We start from the raw sequence: 19,490 nt of genomic DNA on the forward strand, positions 1-19,490 counted from the left end.
TGAAATGCAAACTTCCTGAAAACCACTCAGATGTCTCTGAATTCAGGACGTGATCTAGTTTAAACATCTCATCAGGTCAAACACGAGCAGATATTATTAATGGATGTGAAGCCACACGATGCCTTTAAACTCTCCAGCGTAATGTTTTATCTGATGTGAAGCTGAGTTACCTTCGGTGGTCCGGCTGCCTTCATTCTTCAGTTGCACACGACAGCAGCACGACGACGATCTGCTTCCTCTTTCGACACCTCGTTCCTCCACATCCGGTGAGCAGACGTCTGTAACCTCCGTGGTTGGAAGTGGACGTCGTTCTGCGAGGAAACTGATTTACGACCAGCATCTAAGATGGTTTTAACTCCAACACGTCAGCTGCTGCTTCACGTGACTTCATATTCAGCCCTATGAAAACAAATAAAGTGCTTTGCTGGTTTTTGGTGCAAGTTAAGTTCAGATCACGACGAGACTTTGTGATGTCTTGTCTCACCGTTAAAAACCTAAACCACACGAATATCTCATTTCTGAGTTTCACAAATATAAAAAAAATACACAAGACAAACCAAATTTAAACACTTTTTCCTGTTTCACGAGATTTAAAATCAATCGTCATGCTCCAATATCTTAACTGAGTTTTTCTGTTCACCACATAATTAAAGCTTAAACTTAAATCATACTCCAGAAAAGAAAAAGGCAAACAGGATGAAAACGCTAACGGGCTAAATGCTAACTGGCCTAGCATAGCAAAGTAGCCTCTGAAGATTTGAATCAAAGTTAAAAACCTGCTTTTTTTCTGGGTTTCTGGGCCTTCTGTGAAATAAATGTTATTTATGTAAAAGTACTTATTTTAACCCAAACTAGTCTTTTTCTAACCCTAACTAAGTAATTTGGTGCCTAAAACGAACCAAACGGGACAAAACAAGCAATAAAATGTCCTCGTTTGATGCCTTTTCTTCTCTCGCTGTATTTTTCAGCAGGAATCTCAAACTGGCCTCAACAACCTGCAGGTTTCCTGTCTGTTGTCTCTCCATGCTGCTCTTTTCTCTCTCTGCTCTCCCAGACTGCCCACATCGGCTCTATTGGAGATAGATGACGTGTGAACATTTGAATTATTGGGCGTTTTCTTGACAGTATGTGAAAGTCTTGACTTCACTTTGTAAAGTAGGTTATTCTTAGATTAGTTATGCTTTGGTGCTTTAATATAAATATATATATTTATTTATATATATTTATATATTCAGAGGACTTGTTTTTAGTCAGTTTTCTGTCGCTCATTTTGATTTTAAAATGAAACGGATTATTTTAAAGTTTTAACTTTGAGATAATAAACGGACTTTATATCCTTCCGGTTCGGCTTTGACGTAATGACGCCTTTAATGTCTCACGTCGGACACGTACGATCCAAACACCGCACGGGCCCAGTTCGGCTCGCCGGTAAGCCGGTTCCATCTTTACGTTTCGTCCCGGTGCTGTTCTCAGTCACCGGCGGCGGACTCTCCCCGCTTCCGCCTTCGCCCGGTGAAAGGCGGGCGGAGCTCGCGCAGCGGCTCGCGCCACACCCTCCGGTCCGCCCTGTTTGTTGTTCTTGTTTTCCGGACGGACGGTCGCGCGCCGTGGCTCGTGCTCCCCGGCCCGGGCCCGTGCCGAGAGCCGGCCCGCCGCGCGCATGCAGCAGAATGGGTCGAGCGGTTCCACCGGCTCTGACGGCGGCGGCGGGGAGCGGCAGCCTGCGTCCTTCAGCCCGCTGCCCGCCGCCGCCACCACGCGGGTGAGGCGGTTCATTCAGGAGAGACGGACGCTGCCTCTTCCCCGGGTGATGGTGGTGTTCTCGGCCGCGGGCGACACCGACAAACCGGGCGACGCCATGTCCAGCTCGGACTCCGCGGAGGAAGAGTTCCGAAAGCCGGCCTCCCCCTCGGCGAGCCTCGCCCTCAGCAAGCCGCTGCGGTCGTCGCTGAACAGCCAGGAGCAGGAGGTAGGCCGCTCCTCGGAGCCGACAACCCGGGGAACACTCAGCTGGAAACACGGAGGTTGCTCCACATTTAGAGGAACCACACTCCTCAATAAAGTAACTACAAGCACACCGAGAACCAGAACCGCTCCGTTCAAGTTTGCTTTAATTACGACCACAATACTTTAAATTACCAAATAATAACACGATCCCTGATGTACGTGGCTATTTATACGGAGCTCTGTGATTGGTCGAGCTGCCGAGGCCCCCCGTCCCGATTGGCTGGGGGCTTTGCGTCACGTGACCGCAGGAGAACGAGCGGTCATGTGACGTGTCCGTTGCTGGATCTGAACACGGTTAAAGCGTCTTAATCTTCTTCTTTCCGCGGCGTAACGCCGGTGCCCAGACCTCCCGCAGCCCCGTGGACGGTCCGGAGACCGACTGCAATGATCGGCTCGGTTCTTCAGGCTCCTCCGGTGATCTAGGACATGAAACTGTCCAGGGGCCCCGGGACCTCTGGAGGTCCAGGTTTATTAGGTTAGGTTATTCCGATTTATGTGGGTCTGTGTCATTTAATTAATGGCAGATTTGTCATGAATTTCAACTATAATAATGACAATGATGATTCAACCTACGGGAACATTCAGCCAAAAGTAGAGTTTTAAAAACAAACCAAAGTATAAGCACGATACAAACAAACAAAAAAGCAGGACTAAAAATTTAAAAAAAAAAAAAATCAATCATAAAGATAATGGAATAAAGGCATTATAATAAACTTTAAAACTTTAAAACCAATGCTTTAAAAAAAAATATTCAAATTAAAAGGCAGATTCAGATCCAAAATGTTATTAATATAAAAATATGTAATATAAATACAGTTTGCAATCTGATTATAAAGATATCAAATGAAATATACACAATAAGTGACAGATAATATTTTATTTACTCCCTTTTTATCGAAATCACACAATTACATGAACAAGATTTAAATCTGACGTCAGATTTACAGTGAAACGTGTCCGAGGAGATTCTTCATCAACACACTGCAACGCCACTCGAACCTGCATCACGACGACCTTTCACCTGTTTCATTAGAGCCACCGACGTTTCTGGGATGTCATAATATTGTTCTAATGATATTATATCATATCATATAATTGTCACTTTTACCTTGTTGACGATGAACGAAACATTTTATCTCTCAAAATAGTCTCCGTTTGTCATTTTCACAGCACTTCCCTTCTGTTGTCCTCTTGAAGTGGTGCATTTTATAGTTGCCGTGGTAACACGCATCTCTCGTCTCCCTCTGCCGCGCTCCAAAGTTCCCGGAGGTGATCTCCCTGAACGTCGGCGGGACGTACTTCACCACCCGGCTGTCCACGCTGCGGCGCTACGAGGACACCATGCTGGCGGCCATGTTCAGCGGGCGCCATTGCATCCCGCGGGACGCCGACGGGCGCTACTTCATCGACCGGGACGGAGCGTACTTCGGGTGAGTCGCACAGACGGTCGAGCGTCAGCGGACGAAGACGACACGGATGTTGTTTTGATTATTGTCATGACGACCTCTCGGAGGAGGACGGTCACGTGTCGGAGCAGGAAGTTCATAAACGTAAACACAAGAGAGGACAAACTTTATGTTTCTGAAAAGATTCGTGTCGCATATCTGTGATGAGATAAAAACTGGAGCCTCAATGTGACCTTTAGTGACCTTCAGTGACCTTCAATGACCTTCAGTGACCTTCAGTGACCTTCAATGACCTTCAGGGACCTTCAATGACCTTCAGTGACCTTCAGGGACCTTCAATGACCTTCAGTGACCTTCAGTGACCTTCAGTGACATGTCTGAGGCCTTTAAGAAGAGAAAAGTTTAACTGACTCTTGTCTTCATTCGTTGTTCAGTTATTAGTCGAACTTTTCAACAACTCAAACCTTCAGTGGACGTCTGAGCTCTCTGTGATGTTTGTGTCCTACTCACCATGTCTCCATCCACAAAGGGACATCCTGAACTTCCTGCGGGAAGGCGAGCTTCCTCACCAGGACCGGGTGCGTGCGGTGCACCGGGAGGCTCAGTACTACGCCATCGGACCGCTGCTGGACAACCTGGAGGACATCCAGCCGCTCACCGGGGAGAAGGTCCGGCAGGCCTTCCTCGACCTGCTGCCCTACTACAGAGGTAAAGTCACACCGCTGGTTTACAACGGCGTCATCTCAGGCTACGATGCAAGGCATGCTGGGAAGTAGTTTCATCAGGTTCAACGTTCGGGTTTAACAGACTGAACGACATCCTGCTTCATCGGTTTGGTTTCATAGATAGAAGAGAACATCCTCATATAAAGGGAATGCTTTAAACAACAACACTTTATTAGGTACACCTCGCTAGCAGTGTTTAGATATTTCTTGGGCTTCTTCCCGAGCGTTTCCCAGCATGCCTTCTTCCGCGTGAAGCAGCCGAATTGAAAACGTGTAAATGAGAGAACATTTCAATAAACACTAATTCGGACCGCCTTCGATAGAATGGAGTTGTGACTCGGTGTACGAGGTGTGAAGGTGGACTGGACTTCAACAACATCTTCAGAACATCTTTAGTTTGAGCTCTGAAGGAAACGTTCTGCGTTAACGTGTAAAACAGTCAACAACGAATAAAAACACGACGTCAAACGTTAACAACCGCTGAAAATAACTGACGCTACCAGCAGGAGGTTGATGCTCTCTGGTTCTGGTTCTGGTTCTGGTTCTGTTTCTGGTCCTGGTTCTAGTTCTGGTTCTGGTCCTGGTTCTAGTCCTGGTTCTGGTCCTGGTCCTGGTTCTGGTTCTGGTTCTGACCCCTTTTAGCCTTCAGATGTGCCTCAGTCCTCCTGCAGGAGATCCACATTAACACGTTCTCCTTGCAGACAACCTGGAGCGCATCGTGGAGATCGCCAAGCTGCGAGCGATGCAGAAGAAGGCGCGCTTCGCCAAGCTGAAGATCTGCGTGTACAAGGAGGAGATGCCCATCACGCCGTACGAGCGGCCGCTCTTTAACTCTCTGCGCTTCGAGCGCTCGGACGGCGAGGCCAAGCTGTTCGAGCACCACTGCGAGGTGGACGTGTCCTTCGGGCCGTGGGAGGCGGTGGCCGACGTCTACGACCTGCTGCACTGCATCGTCAGCGACCTGGCGGAGCGCGGCATCGCCGCCGAGCAGCAGTGCATCGGCGTCTGCGACAAGCACCTCATCAACCACTACTACTGCAAGAGGCCCATCTACGAGTTCAAGATCACCTGGTGGTGATGACGGACCGACCGGACCGGACCGGAACACTTTAACTCGGCCAATATTGGTTTTTGTATTGAAGTCACCAATATTTTGTGCTGTTGTCCTGGACTGTAAGTATTCTCCGTTCCCACCACATCTTTCCTTTCTGGTCAAAGTGAGAAACAAACAGCTCGGCCGGTTTGACCTCTGACCCCGACGTACCGGTGACATCACCGCCGGTCGTTCGTTGTGTTGCTGCAGCGGAGAAGAGGTGAAGCTCTCCGTTAGAGACGTGAGTCCGACGTCTTTCTGTCCGACGTCTTTCTGTCCGACGTCTTCGTCCGCTCTGCGTTCAGCTGCGGTTCTGCTCACCGAGGAGTCGAACTCTCAGACGTGACGAGACGACGATGAAAAACATCAAATAAAAACCCTTCGAGTCGTCTCATCTGTCAGATTCTAAAAAACCTGTTTCACTGAAACTCTTCTGCAGAAATCTGACGAGATGGTTTAAATCGGATTTTTTTTTTACCGTCCGGACTTTCAGAAATAATCCAGATGAAATCTGGAAATGATAAAAGAAAAGCGGATGTCTGAACAAAGACGTGTTTCCAGACTTGACGTCTCGGTGTTCGACCCTCCGGCAGCGCTCCGGCTGATTTAAACCTCAATGTGTTTTTATTTCCTACAAGATTTGTCAAAACTGCAGTTTTAATCTGAAATGACTTTTAAAGAAAGGAGCGTGTAGTGAACGGTAAACATTAACAGGACGTGAAGTCTGTTTGTTTTAGTTTAAACTGAGATGATTTTCTTTCAGATGTGAGGACGGCAGAGCGGTCTCCTGTTTTTCCGTCCGAGTGATACCTCAGCAGACAGACGATGAACTTGTGTTCGTGACAGAAATTGTTTAATTTAAATGTTCGTAATCGAGTCTTAAATCCCAAAAACCCTCAGTTGTTGTTTTTCACCTCTTTATGTTCTTAATAACGAAGTCTGACCGACACAAAGATGTTTTGTTTGTTATTTATGTCGCTGAAGTCGACGTGTTTGTCGTGTTGATGCACTTTGACCAGATGAAGCAGGAGAGACGTGACGCTCCTCCTCTTCCTCACTGAAATCATGTTTTCATCCTTTCTAAGGTTTTTATATCGTTATTATTTATCTGTCGCTGTTAGCTTCTAGGAAGCTCTAGTTCTATAGTCGACTTCTGTTTGTTTGTAGTGAAAAAGCAACGTGTTATTTATATTTATGGTAAAATTAAAATGTTCAACGCACCAACAGTGTCTCTGATTTTTATTGACGACAACTTGATAAGGAGGCAGGTGAGTATTGATTTCTGTAAGTTAACGATTCGACACGTTTTGTTTTGTGTTTATTGTTGGAATATTTTTCTAAAATTTGTTTTGCTTCCCGAGTCGTAAACTGTTTTCACGTAAACAACATACACAACATTTAGCTAACAACACCGAGATAACTGACGGACACATTTTATTCACTTTGGATTTGATGAGAGAAGTTGAATGGGAGTCTATGGAGCTGGAGGCTTTTTGGAGCCGACCTCTAGTGGCACTCGCTGGTATTGCAGCTGAAGACACTTCTGGATCAGAACCATTTTACAGACCTGAAGCTACGAACTCTTTTAGAAACAGTGTGAGGTCATGATGGAGTCGCTCCTGTTCGTTAAACGAAAAGGTCAAAGGTCATCCTGACCCGTCTCTGACGTCCGCCTGCAGTCAGCAGTATTTTACGTAAAGATTAGACTAGCGTAACGTGAAGAGAGAGCGAGTGTCCAGTTTCAGCACCACGGAGAGCGCCGAGCCTCACTTCCTGAATGTCAAAATAAAAGCAGCATTTTAGACAAAGATATTTTATTTTCTTGTCACGTCGTGTGACCCTTCAGTTGACCTGAACCCGGGATCCCACCGGAGATGAAGGGGACAGAACATGGAAGGTATTATTAGACGTAAGTGACCTTCTTAACCTCTTAGAAAAATCAACATGCAGGCCAGTTTCCAGGTGGTTTTATTATGAAAATAATCTGATATGTCCCTCCAAAGTAAAACTTCCTCTCACGACCCCTCAGATTTATCCAGGGACCCCTGCAGGGCCCTGACCCAGAGGTTGGGAACCCTCAGACTGAACCAATATAAAGAGGTTTAAACTGACTTTCACAATAATACAGTCTGATAGTGTCATGTCACGGTGCTTTTACTTTGAAAAGTAGTTTTTACTGGTGAAATATCAATAATCAATAAATAAATAACATAAATATTGATTGTTTTGTTTGTTGTTGACAGGTTTGTTCCTTGTTTTTATTCATGTTGTCATTAAGCAGAAAATAAATGTTTGTAACATGTTGAAATCGACACATTACTCTTCCTCTCGCTCGCTCTCTCTCCGTCCTCTTCCTCTCTCCCCTCCCTCCTCTTCCTCCCCCCTCTCCCTCCTCTTCCTCCCCCCTCTCCCTCCTCTTCCTCTCTCTCCCAGCTGAGGGGTGGAGGCTGACTGCTCCTGAGGATCCTGGGATGGAGGAAGAGGAGAAGTAGCGGCTCGTGTCTCGGTGTTTGTCGGCTCTTCATCTTCATCATCAGGAGCTGAAACATCTTGACGGGATATTTTTTCCTGAACAAACCGGATGAAGATGATCCGGAGAGAGATCATCGATCCGCTGCACGAGGTAAGCTGCGTGTCCGCGCGCTGCTCGTATCGATACATATGATCATGTTTAACTGTGATGATGATGATGATGATGATGATGGTGTGTGGGGGCCGGCGGGGGAGGAGAGTTACGTAACAGAGGAAGAGGAAGCTCCCGGTAATTAAGACAATAAGAAAACACGCAGATGAGATCGGCTCGGCTCTCGGGGAGGTGATGAAGATGATGGAAGAGGAGGAGGAGGAAGACTCTGTGGTGGTGGGGGGTGATGAAGAGGACGGCGGCGGGCTGAGACAGGCAGCAGGCCCCGCGGCCTCTCCTCACTACCGGACACCGAGGAGGCTAATCACCGAGCAGCTCGCGCAAAACCGGCCGACAGCCTCCTCTTATTATCTGGATCACCTCCGTCTCCATGACAACCGCAAATCTCCAGCAGGCTGTCCGCTTCCTGTCGATGCACCTGACCCTGAACAAATCATGTAGTCTGGAGTCTCTTTAATAAACCTGCTCAGTGATCTCAAACCAGTTCAAAAAAATCATCTTAAATAAATCTGAGATTATTTTTAAATGATTTACAGATCAAACTGAAAATGGCTTCAACAGTTTAGTAATAAAAGTGTCTGCTCATCACATCTGAAGCAGGAAGATTTAAATCCTTTCAATTCATCAACAGACAAAAAACACAAATAAACAGTCAGACAGACGATCAACTGGAAATGTTCAAAACAAATGGAATCGTTGAAATGCTTTTTATTTTCTCGAGTGTAAAATTTGTATCAAACAGAATTAAAGTGCAAAGATAAAGTTTAGTTTCACGTACGCTCGTTATAAACCCAAAAGGAGTCAAAAAATTTCAAATAATTGTTTCTTATCTGACATTAAAGAAGTTATAAATCCGTGTTTACAAAGGTCTGTGCTCATCGTACCTGAGTGACCACAGGATGGGACTTAAATCCTTTTAATTAACCAATTAAACTTCCTTTCAGAAGGTCGTCTCACTCTGATACCACGTTTTAATGTTTTATTGGATGTGTATGAAAAGAAAGTCGCTCAGATAAATAAATGAAAAGACACGGTTTAGTTTTGAGGCACTTCAGTGTAACTACGCTGAACATAAACCTGGAAATCTCTATTATTCTCGTGACCATAAATAAATTATAGATTTAGTTTTAAACCAGTCACTGCTCATCATATCTGAACAACCACACGACATAAACTGTTTTAATTAATCAATTCAACTTATTTTCAGAAGGTAGTTTCACTCAAAAAACATTCGTAAACACAAATGACCAAAAAATAAATTAAAAAACAACAAAACATCAGATTATAAAGATTTTAAGAGTTTGGCTCAGTTAGTGATATTGATAAGATGATTATTGCCTAAAAATAAGGAATAAATAGTTATTAGATTGTTCTGTATATTGTACAAGGTATAAATAAGAGAAGGGTAATGCAAATTTAAACTTTATAAATAAAGAAAACCACACCTCATAACTAACAGATTGTTTTTGTCACATAAAATACCTTCTTATGAACGTGACAGAAATGATCCTTCAGGATTACAGCTTGTTTATGTAATTAAATCAATAAATGTGTGGGCTGTAATCTGAAGTAAATCTAGTTAATCCTTAATGAAAGCAGAGATTCTATTTAATTAATCATCTCAAACAGGATTTCCTCTGAATACAGATGTTTTTTCAAATCCAGATGTCTTTTAATAAAAGACGTTTTTCTCCACTAAAACCCGTCACAGTTGAATAAAACGCTGATTTCTGTGTTTTTTTCTGTTTATTCATCCGTAAAGAAACGTTTGTTGGAGTCAGTCGTCCTCCGAACAAACCGAACCTGATTGTGAAAGCTGGATCCTTCATGTTTGGTAACCGAGTTTCTGAGCGTGTCGATACCTCGGAGGAAATCCTGTTTCTCAAACTTTCAGCGGGCGGTTTGAGTTTCTCTGCTGCTGATAACCGCAGAGAGAAACCGTTCAGGGGGAATCCGGTGTGATGGCTGTAAGGCTGTGATGTCCTCTGAGGACGGAGGGACACGTCGTCCCCTCCGAGCTTCAAGTCCTATTTCTGTTCTCCGGTTTTCTTACTGATGTAAAATCTTGTTTTTCTGTGCGACCGCTTCGTCTCGGTTCGTCTTCGTTCAGACTTCAGGTGAATCAGATTTATTTTTTGGGGTTGTTTAGCACGTGATCAGATTTCCTGACAACCTAACTGCATGGGTTGCCGCGGTAACGACATACAGGTAGCTACGCTGCTGCTTTCCTGCGCAGAAGCAAAGACAGGCTTTCGGCTAAAGGTGGACGACGGACGTGGAGATACCAGAAATGTGTCCGTCGGTAAAGATACCAAACAAAAATATTGTCTTGGTTTGGACGTTCAAACGTGAACTCCAAGTGGAGATTTACCAACTGGTTTCTACGTAGAGACCACGAGTTCATCGCCTTGCAGCTCCTCTAAATCCAGTAAATTTGCCCGTAAAGTATAAAATATATAAAATAAATGAAATAAATGAATGCGTATCTACACGAAGATTTGTTTTTATTTTACCGTCTTTTTTTTTTTAGTATCTTTAGTTTCCAGCAGCTTGATAACAAACCAGTCGGTCTTATTACGCGTGTATTTGCTGACATTAGTGGAAGATAACAGATGTTCCATGAATGGCAGCTCGGTGCACAAAGCAGATCCGTCACATTGTTCTTCCTCCCGGCCCGCTGCAGCGAGATGAAACGGACGAATGTTATCCAACGCCGTGGCCTCGTCCTCCAGCACATTCCTGATATATTGTGAGCACTCGGAGCAGACTGAGCAGTGCGTTGCCGTGGAAACCAGCGCTGCTCCAGCTCCTAATATTCCCCCGTGAGTGGAGAGCAGACCGGGCTCGAGCACGACCATTTGTTCCAGCGGTGGAAACACTGATGGTGACTTTCCAGTGCTGGCGTGGAGGAAACGTGTCCGGGGGGGGGGGGGAGGGGGGAAGACGGGGGGGGGGGGGGTCATAAAATAACCTCTTAATGTGGCAGCCACATCACAGGGATCACATAACAATGGTGCCCTGTTTATTTTTTCCTCTGTTGTGTCCGGGTCATCTCCACACACACACACACACACACACACACACACACACACACACACACACACACACACACACACACACACACACACACACACACACACACACACACACACACACACACATCACACACACACATAATACACACACACACACACATAATACACACACACACACACACACACACACACACACACACACACACACACACACACACACACACACACACACACACACATAATACACACAATACACACAATACACACAATACATACAATACACACACACAATACGCAAAATACACACACACACACACACACATAACACACACACACACACACACTAAAAAGCCACGGACAGAACAGGACATCTGTACGTAAACGCCAGCTGCAGTTCGTTAATATGAAGAATATCTTTTTGAGAAACACCTGAGGATGATGGGAAAGTTTGGGGGTGTGGCTTCAGAAGTGTTTTAACGATGATAATAAGAACAATTTAAGACAGAAACCGTGATTTCGTTTTTTTATTGGTTAGCCTTCCCTTATTTTACGTAATGCTACTTTTATCTTATTAGCTTTATTGATTGTCTAGAAACATTCAGCCCTTTAAAGTAGTCATAAACTTGGAAATCATTTACGGAGAACGAAACCATGTCAGATAGATCCACGTAAATCCACATCGAAACTTTGTTTAGCAGCACGGCAGCATTGGAGGATAAAAAGATCGGTAAGCTATATAAATACGATCAAATGTGCTTGTTTGTGTTGATGGGTGGATGGATGGATGGATGGATGGATGGATGGATGGATGGATGGATGGTTGGATGGTTGGATGGGTGGATGGATGGATGGATGGATGGATGGATGGATGGATGGATGGATGGATGGGTGGATGGATGGATGGATGGATGGGTGGATGGATGGATGGATGGATGGATGGGTGGATGGATGGATGGATGGATGGTTGGATGGTTGGATGGTTGGTTGGTTGGTTGGATGGTTGGTTGGATGGTTGGAGGGCCAAACATTCATGATTTAGTGAATTGAAATCATTTCCAGATACCATTATGACACCAATAAAATCTCCCTTTGTGCAAACAGCAAACCCAGTTTCTTCCCTTGTCTTCGGTCTGTATACATGTTGTATACATGTTGTATACATGTTGTATACGTGTTGTATACGTGTTGTATACATGTTGTATACATGTTGTATACATGTTGTATACGTGTTGTATACATGTTGTATACATGTTGTATACATGTTGTATACATGTTGTATACATGTTGTATACATGTTGTATACATGTTGTATACGTGTTGTATACATGTTGTATACATGTTGTATACATGTTGTATACATGTTGTATACGTGTTGTATACGTGTTGTATACGTGTTGTATACGTGTTGTATACGTGTTGTATACGTGTTGTATACGTGTTGTATACGTGTTGTATACGTGTTGTATACGTGTTGTATACATGTTGTATATGTGTTGTATACGTGTTGTATACATGTTGTATACATGTTGTATACGTGTTGTATACGTGTTGTATACATGTTGTATACGTGTTGTATACATGTTGTATATGTGTTGTATACAGACTGAATGTGCTGCAGTGTTGTCACGTATGAAGCTTCCACTCTTGTAGTCTTTATTAATTTGAGGATGTCAAAGGTTAAGTACAACAACAAGTAAACTTCGGTCCGAACCTCCAGACAAAACACTACAGAGCGGAAAACGTCATGAGAGACTGAGGAGAGACGAACTAATTTAAAAAGGAACATTGTGGGTGGTGGAGAGAGAGGTGGGGGGAAACGCTGCAGAGGTGGAGGTCCTGGATGTTTGGTTGTTACAGCAAACTAGAAAAAACTCCATTTTCTTTGAGCCGGTCAGACGAGACGACAACAGTTCAGCAGGTGAAATTCACCTGAATCGACTTCCAGGGAACCAGTTAAGATAAATATAGACGTGGACACAGTCGAGGTGGCAGTTAAAACTCTAAAAGCTTTCGTGTTCGTCCTCGGTGGGTCTCGGTCTTCGGTGGTGCTCATCACCTGTCGGTTGGCTGAGGAGCTTCCACCCAACGTGACAGTTCGGTGTTACACACTCGCTCTCCGGCGGTTCTGTTGCAAAGTGTAGTTTTGTGTTGGCAGAGTGGGCGGTGGCACGTTTTCCCTTCGGCTGCCCAGTTTTCATGCTCAGACTCCTGCTTTAGTACTCCGGCTGCTGGATCTACGCACCGGACCTTAAAACAGCGCCAGAGTCGAGGAGGTCTGTTGTTCAGCGTCTCATCTGCATGCGTGCCTCGTTTTATTTGTGTAGCTGCCAGTCGATGTCTCTGATTCGTAGCTGCATCTTCCACACGGAAACCTTTTTTTAAGCTTTAGCGAAGCGACTTCAGGAGTGTGTTCATCTGAAAATGGCTGCTGGAGGTCCGTTCAACGAGGTACTCCTCTGAATAAAATGCATCAACTCTGCTTCTTGTCTGCTGCAGAGGAGAGTTTCAGGACAGATTTAATAAGATGAGTGTCGCTGACTTGTTATATTTTAGTCTGTTATTGACTCTCAGGTTTTGTAATCTGTGACGGGTGACGGCGGTTCCTCCAGTGTCTTATGTCCTCAGACTCTAACGTTCCACCGTCCAGCTGAGGAGCTGGGACGGATTGAAGTCGGGTGTTTTCTCAGGCCGGACATCCAAAAAGGGTTCAAATGTTTTAAGGGTTAAATGTCAGTTTGTCCGAACACGCACTGTAAACCTGATAAATCACTTTTGTCTGGTGATGTCGTGATGATGTCATCGCAGCAGCTTTGGGAACGAGTGCTGGTCAGTACGTTGTGTTTATGGGCTGCAGTTAAATCCGCTTTTCACACTTGTTCAGTTTTCTGATAGAAAAAAACCCAGAAAATGGTGGTGTAGCCTGCAGTCACGGAAGAAGACAACTGTCTGTCATCTTTTCCGTGATGACACATTTTAAAAGTTGGTGATACAGTAAAGCTGCTGTCATTAACTTGGATTTATGTTGATTATGTTGAAACCATGAAACAATTATCTGAGAGCAATCATCAGATTGTTGGGGAACAGAAAGAAGTTGGAAGGAACCAAATCCGGCGAGTCGGGAGTGTTGGGAGCTACGATTGTGTTGTTGAGGGATTAAACACGCTATGAGCAGGCGTGTTGTCATGTTGGAGAACCCCGTTGCCATGGCGACACAGTTCAGGTGGTTTGCAGCGAATGTTTTCTCTCCGACGCCTCAGAAGGTCCTGGTGGAACTCTGTGTTGACAGTCTGACTCTGGGGGACAAATTCACGGTGACACAAAGAAAACCCAGCTGGTGTCTCCTGACCCGACGCCCCTTCTTCGGTCTCGGACGGTGAAGCTCCGCCCCCTTTTGAAACGTGATGTCGTCAGAACACGTCGCCCGGCTCGTCGCTTCATCGCCGGAGACTTTCTGAAGACTTTCTTTGTCTCTGTTGATGATTTACAGAGTTTGACAACAAAATCTGATGTGTCTCTGCTCCAGTTTCAGGTTTCCATGGTGACATCACTAATGTCCTCGTACCGGCGGTCACGTTAACGTGTTGAACTCAGTGATGATGATGAAGAGACGACACTCTGAATTCTTCCTGATGAAGGTCGTTGATCCTCCGGTTGCATCATCACGCTGTGTTCAAGAGGAACTTATTGATCTTCGATCACTAAGACTCCTTGTTGCCGCTCATGTGAAGAGGTTTTACGTTGTTTAGGATATATGCTGTAATCTCTAACGTGGTTCCTGTGTTGCAGGCTTGAATCCCCCCAGATCCCCCATGGAGCAGGATGTGGAGAGCCCAGCCATCGTCAGACAGACCAAGTTGCCGAAGCGGGGCCGGGAGGACCTGCCGAAGCAGCTGGCCAAGGTAGAGCGGGTGAGGAAGGTCCAGCGGTACGTCCAGAAGGACGGCAAGTGCAACGTCCATCACGGAAACGTCCGGGAGAAGTACCGCTACCTGACGGACATCTTCACCACGCTGGTGGACCTGAAGTGGGGCTTCAACCTCTTCATCTTCGTGCTGGTGTACACGGTGACGTGGCTCTTCTTCGGCTTCATGTGGTGGCTTATCGCTTACATCCGGGGCGACCTGGAGCATTTATCGGACAACCAGTGGACTCCGTGCGTCAACAACCTCAACGGGTTTGTATCAGCGTTTCTGTTCTCCATTGAGACGGAGACCACCATCGGTTACGGATACAGAGTCATCACGGACCAATGCCCCGAGGGGATCCTTCTGCTTTTAATCCAGTCCGTGCTGGGATCTATCGTGAATGCCTTCATGGTGGGCTGCATGTTTGTGAAGATCTCGCAGCCCAAGAAACGAGCTGAGACACTAGTGTTTTCCACCAACGCGGTCATCTCCATAAGAGACGGACGGCTGTGCCTGATGTTCAGAGTCGGAGACCTCCGGAACTCGCACATCGTCGAGGCTTCGATCAGGGCCAAGCTCATCAAGTCCAAGCAGACCAAGGAGGGCGAGTTCATCCCTCTGAACCAGACGGACATGAACGTGGGCTACAACACGGGCGACGACCGCCTCTTCCTCGTGTCGCCGCTCATCATCTGTCACGAGATCAACCAGAACAGCCCCTTCTGGGACATCTCGCAGGCCAACCTGGCCACGGAGGACTTGGAGATCGTGGTGATCCTGGAGGGGATGGTGGAGGCCACAGGTGAGGCAGTTAGACGTGGATTGAATATCACGACCCGCCAGTTGAGAACCACTGGTTTAAAACAATAACCATCAATCGATTTGATTGGCAGACGAGAGGCGGGGTGAATTCAAAACGAGAGAACCAATCAGAAACAAGCATCAGAATCTGAGCCTGCCAAATGAATGGAGGCTGTCCAGACGTCTCAGTAGCTGTAGCTCATTACAGTTACTTTTATTTTCTCATTTTATTACATGTAATTAGTTCTACTTAAACACTGTTGCTAGGCAGCAGCTTATTTGACCTTTTGTTAAAGTGAGATTTTTGAGAGCAGCTCCACTCGAGGCAGAGCAGACACATTTAAATATATCCTACAACCATTTTCTAATAATACTCCGTGTTATTTAAGCTTCAGGATGAAGACATGTTCATAACATGTTGTAACGTGCCGCTGCGGGAGCACGAGGACCGAAACATCTGGATGAACAGCAGGAGACATGTTTCATCCCCCATCCTGAAATTACCTGATCAATATGTACAGTAATACGTCCGATGACGCCTGATGCGTGTTGGAAACTGGTGGTCGGTCTCTATCAGAATAAACCAGTTACATAACGGCTGCGTGTTCTGAAGCAGCTGCTGAGCCGACAGAAACTCTGCTGCGTCTCGGTTACAGCTGACCAACTGTGGTTTGTTCAGATCACCGACGATAAAGGAAATGTTATGTGCATCATGTCAGTCAGGTTCGACACATCGCAGTCACGAGCTGAACTGTTTTCACCGATTTAACCATTTAATAACTAGTTCCTCCAGGAAATCACGATATTGCAAAAGCAATAATTAACGATGACAAAACAATCCTGGAGGGACTGAATAACCACAGAAAGTCTAATTAACATCAACATACATCTCTTGTTAGAAAAGGTGCAGCTTCAGATTGCCTATAAAAATGGACGTAGTTAATTCAGATGGGATGTGCAGTCCTTCCTCTGAAACTGGCTGCCTGAAGTCTTGACGTGCTGTTTGCGGCGTGGTCTGATTATTTCAGAGTCTGAGGAGACGTTCATGCATCGCTGCTCACAAAACAACAGCAACTTCATTTCTGTCGTTTTAGTTTGGAGGCAATTAAGGTTGAACAGAAGCTCTGGGACGCAGCGGAGATTCAGAAGTAATGCAGATGGATGGTTTGTGGGAGGTGTTGGAGTAGCATCAGGCAGGTGGGGAACACCCTCGGGATGCTCCTACTGTGGCTCGGGACCTCGAGGGACCCTCGGAGCCGACGGAGGAAGGCATTAATAGACATAATGACAGGAAGAGGAGTGTTTGAAGGGCCGTCCCGCTCCTCATCAGCTCTAAATCACACCTCTTCTTCAAGCCACAGCTCAAATCTCTCAAGATTCAGTGTGATTTACACTTCTCGAGGATATTAATACCGCTGATGTCCATCGTAGATAAACAGCCACAAATCTGCTGAGTCATCATAGCAAAAAATATGCAACTGAGAAAAGATATTTTTAGTGTCTGAGTGATTCCTGTCTGTGCATGCTCGCTAATAGCTGATTGGAGACGCCTTTAAATGAACCAAAATAGAAAGAAACAAACTCACATAAGTGAATATAACATGTATTCAGTAGTAGATAAAATTATTATATATAAGTAATAATATATTATAAGTAAATATAACATATTTAATAGTAAATATAATACAAGTAAATATAATATATATTTTGTAACTATTAAAAACAAGTAAATATAACATATTTACTTGACAGAGTGTCATTTATCAACTAATTTGTTTTCAGTTTTCTAATAGTTAAATTATGTTCCACTACGTTACATTAAAGTCGGTGGTGAGTGTCACTTGTTTTCCCCCAAAAGGGGGCTGAGACATGTTGCATGCCAAAGTTCCTGGATGTGCCGGTCTAACGACCGCTCGGGGTTTTTCTTCGTTAAACGGTTCGTTAAAAGGCTGAAGGCCGACATGTGACATGAGGAAGTCCAAACGGCGGTTTCTCTGTTTTCACACCGTCACAGTATTTACAGCACGTAAACCTGCTTTATTATCAAAAAAGAAATCTGAATTTCTACACGGAGATCTTTAATGTTGCGTTTGTGCCCCCCAGGCATGACGTGCCAGGCGAGGAGCTCCTACATCAGCAGCGAGATCAAGTGGGGCTACCGCTTCATGCCCGTCCTGACGCTGGAGGACGGCTTCTACGAGGTGGACTACAACAGTTTCCATGACATCCACCAAACCAACACGCCCCCCTGCAGTGCCAGAGAGCTCTCCGACATGGCCAACCGCGCCCGCCTGCCCATCACCTGGTCGCTGGCCAGCAAGCTGAGCCAGCAGGGGCTGCCGGAGTCGGAGCAGGAGGCTCAGGAGACCAAAACCAGCCTGGACGAGCAGGCGAAGAGCCAGCGGGCCGAGAGGAACGGGGACATTGCCAACATGGAGAGTGAGTCCAAAGTGTAGCGATGACCGTGGCGGCATGCTTGAAGTCCGTATGAGATTACCGGACTATAGTGTAGGTCTCCGGCCGGGGAGCACCGCACCACCTCCACCAATGAGCACAGCACACCAGGTCTCCCTGCACCCCTCTTCCTCAGTGACACCCTGAAAACAAACAACTCAACACGGAGACATGTGGCCTGCTGCTGGACTCAAACCTCCCGCGGCAAGTGCATGTTTCAAATATAATGTGATGTCCTCCTGACGAGACTCCTCTTATTTTTTCTATTAAGATATTCCTAGGGGCATTTACATAAGTATTTTTGTATATACTATAAAACGTTTGGAAATTCTTTGTTTTGTTGCGGTGTGAATATTTGACAGATGTTTGATACTACTGCCTTTAGTTTAGTTCTTGTATATATTCTCTGCCTTACTGTGTGTATAAAGCCTTCATTATTGGTTTTACAGAAATATATAAGCATGTATAAACATTAACTGCAGTTAATTTATCTTGTATTGTGTATATACTGTATGATGCTATAAGGAAACGTACATCTCAATAGATGCAAACTCTAGTTTAAACCAATGACAGATTGTTCCCCAAAATGCTAAATGTTTGTCGACGCTAGTTCCGACATGAAGCCACGACTTGCTGCTTACAGCCGACTGACTTCAGACAACGGCCCTTTAAAACTGCATTTTGTCCCTTTTTGCACAGTGGAGGCCTCTGGTGGAGAAAGTTAGTCACTATTCAGTCTCCAGAAATCCCTCACACCTCACCTATCAGTATCAACAACAGATAAACAGTAAGTTGCTTATTATGCACTTGATCAGACTTCTTTTTTTTTTTTTACTTTCAGGCATCCATTTTTACGTTATTGTGACAGTAAATATTTTTATTGATGTGAAATTAAAAATTTATGCTTTAAAGCTGTTTGTTCAGAGCTTTGCAGTCTGGCAGTGCTTTAAGAGACAAACATGGACCAGTTATTATTATTATTATTATATTATGTTAATGAGCACAACGTCGAACTTTGAGGTATTTCCATTTTTTACAACTTTATTCTGGTTCTTGATTGAAAATGATCAAAACAGTTAATTATGCTTTTAATTGATTAATTGACAGAAAAAGACAAAAGTCATTCTTGTTTCATTTCTTTATTTACTCAAATGAAAAATACATTATTTCTTTAATTTCCCAACACTTAGCATCATCCACCAAACTCACCTTTAACTAGTAATGATCATATTTGTAATTTTTCTTACATGGTTCATTTGAAGATTACGGTTTTCGGTTTAACTTTTTAAACCTTTTTTAAATGCTTATGTACTTAATACAACTTCATTAATTCATTAAATTCTGATACTTTGACTTTCTCAATAAACAATAAATGTCACTTAAGCTCAGATTTGTTTGTATTTTTTTTTCTTTCACATTT

General features: G+C 44.7%; 3 protein-coding genes across 7 annotated transcripts in view; 2 read left to right on the forward strand and 1 right to left on the reverse strand.

Moving 5' to 3' along the window:
- The window catches only part of LOC138627342 (uncharacterized), a 7,180-nt gene extending 5,705 nt beyond the window's left edge, over nucleotides 1–1,475 (reverse strand). Inside the window, exons 1-2 of one of the 2 annotated variants that reach the window (XM_069709610.1) lie at nucleotides 1,393–1,475; nucleotides 171–399 (exon numbers count right to left, since the gene is read on the reverse strand). The gene's annotated coding sequence lies outside the window, so the exon portion shown is untranslated. Of the gene's footprint in view, nucleotides 1–170; nucleotides 400–1,328 lie in introns of both variants that reach the window. The other variant, XM_069709609.1, reaches the window with a different exon arrangement.
- Nucleotides 1,476–1,660: 185 nt separating this feature from the next.
- kctd7 (potassium channel tetramerization domain containing 7) lies at nucleotides 1,661–6,451 on the forward strand. 2 transcript variants are annotated; one of them, XR_011311374.1, is made up of 5 exons: nucleotides 1,661–1,969; nucleotides 3,268–3,437; nucleotides 3,943–4,121; nucleotides 4,840–5,472; nucleotides 5,995–6,451. XR_011311374.1 is itself a non-coding variant. In XM_069709603.1 (4 exons), the coding sequence occupies exons 1-4, from the start codon at nucleotides 1,661–1,663 to the stop codon at nucleotides 5,214–5,216; spliced, it is 1,035 nt and encodes a 344-aa protein (XP_069565704.1). In that variant the 3' UTR covers nucleotides 5,217–6,451. The 2 variants fall into 2 exon arrangements, 1 of the variants encoding a protein (XP_069565704.1); XM_069709603.1 differs by having other exon boundaries at nucleotides 4,840–6,451.
- Nucleotides 6,452–7,658: 1,207 nt separating this feature from the next.
- Nucleotides 7,659–19,458, forward strand: kcnj6 (potassium inwardly rectifying channel subfamily J member 6). Of its 3 annotated transcripts, none has more exons than XM_069709600.1 (3): nucleotides 7,659–7,854; nucleotides 14,697–15,617; nucleotides 17,720–19,458. In XM_069709600.1, exons 2-3 carry the CDS (start codon nucleotides 14,720–14,722, stop codon nucleotides 18,070–18,072), a joined length of 1,251 nt encoding a protein of 416 aa, XP_069565701.1. In that variant the 5' UTR covers nucleotides 7,659–7,854; nucleotides 14,697–14,719; the 3' UTR covers nucleotides 18,073–19,458. The 3 variants fall into 3 exon arrangements, with proteins under 3 accessions (XP_069565701.1, XP_069565703.1, XP_069565702.1); XM_069709602.1 differs by lacking the exon at nucleotides 7,659–7,854 and adding an exon at nucleotides 13,032–13,183; XM_069709601.1 differs by lacking the exon at nucleotides 7,659–7,854 and adding an exon at nucleotides 13,227–13,358.
- The last annotated feature ends 32 nt before the right edge of the window (nucleotides 19,459–19,490 follow it).

Source organism: Brachyistius frenatus, unplaced genomic scaffold (genome assembly GCF_029030835.1).
Source record: "Brachyistius frenatus isolate BFR_SWC_R1_liver_20210118 unplaced genomic scaffold, ASM2903083v1 Contig_84, whole genome shotgun sequence".
NCBI classification, from domain to species: Eukaryota; Metazoa; Chordata; class Actinopteri; family Embiotocidae; genus Brachyistius; species Brachyistius frenatus.

Bases quoted from the DNA above. Each gene is read 5' to 3' on its own strand.
- kctd7 (XM_069709603.1), top strand. From the start codon at position 1,661: ATGCAGCAGAATGGGTCGAGCGGTTCCACCGGCTCTGACGGCGGCGGC. The intron at 3,438-3,942 runs GTGAGTCGCACA...CCATCCACAAAG, and splicing joins CGGGACGGAGCGTACTTCGG to GGACATCCTGAACTTCCTGC. The intron at 4,122-4,839 runs GTAAAGTCACAC...TTCTCCTTGCAG, and splicing joins CCTGCTGCCCTACTACAGAG to ACAACCTGGAGCGCATCGTG.
- kcnj6 (XM_069709600.1), top strand. From the start codon at position 14,720: ATGGAGCAGGATGTGGAGAGCCCAGCCATCGTCAGACAGACCAAGTTG. The intron at 15,618-17,719 runs GTGAGGCAGTTA...TGTGCCCCCCAG, and splicing joins GGGGATGGTGGAGGCCACAG to GCATGACGTGCCAGGCGAGG.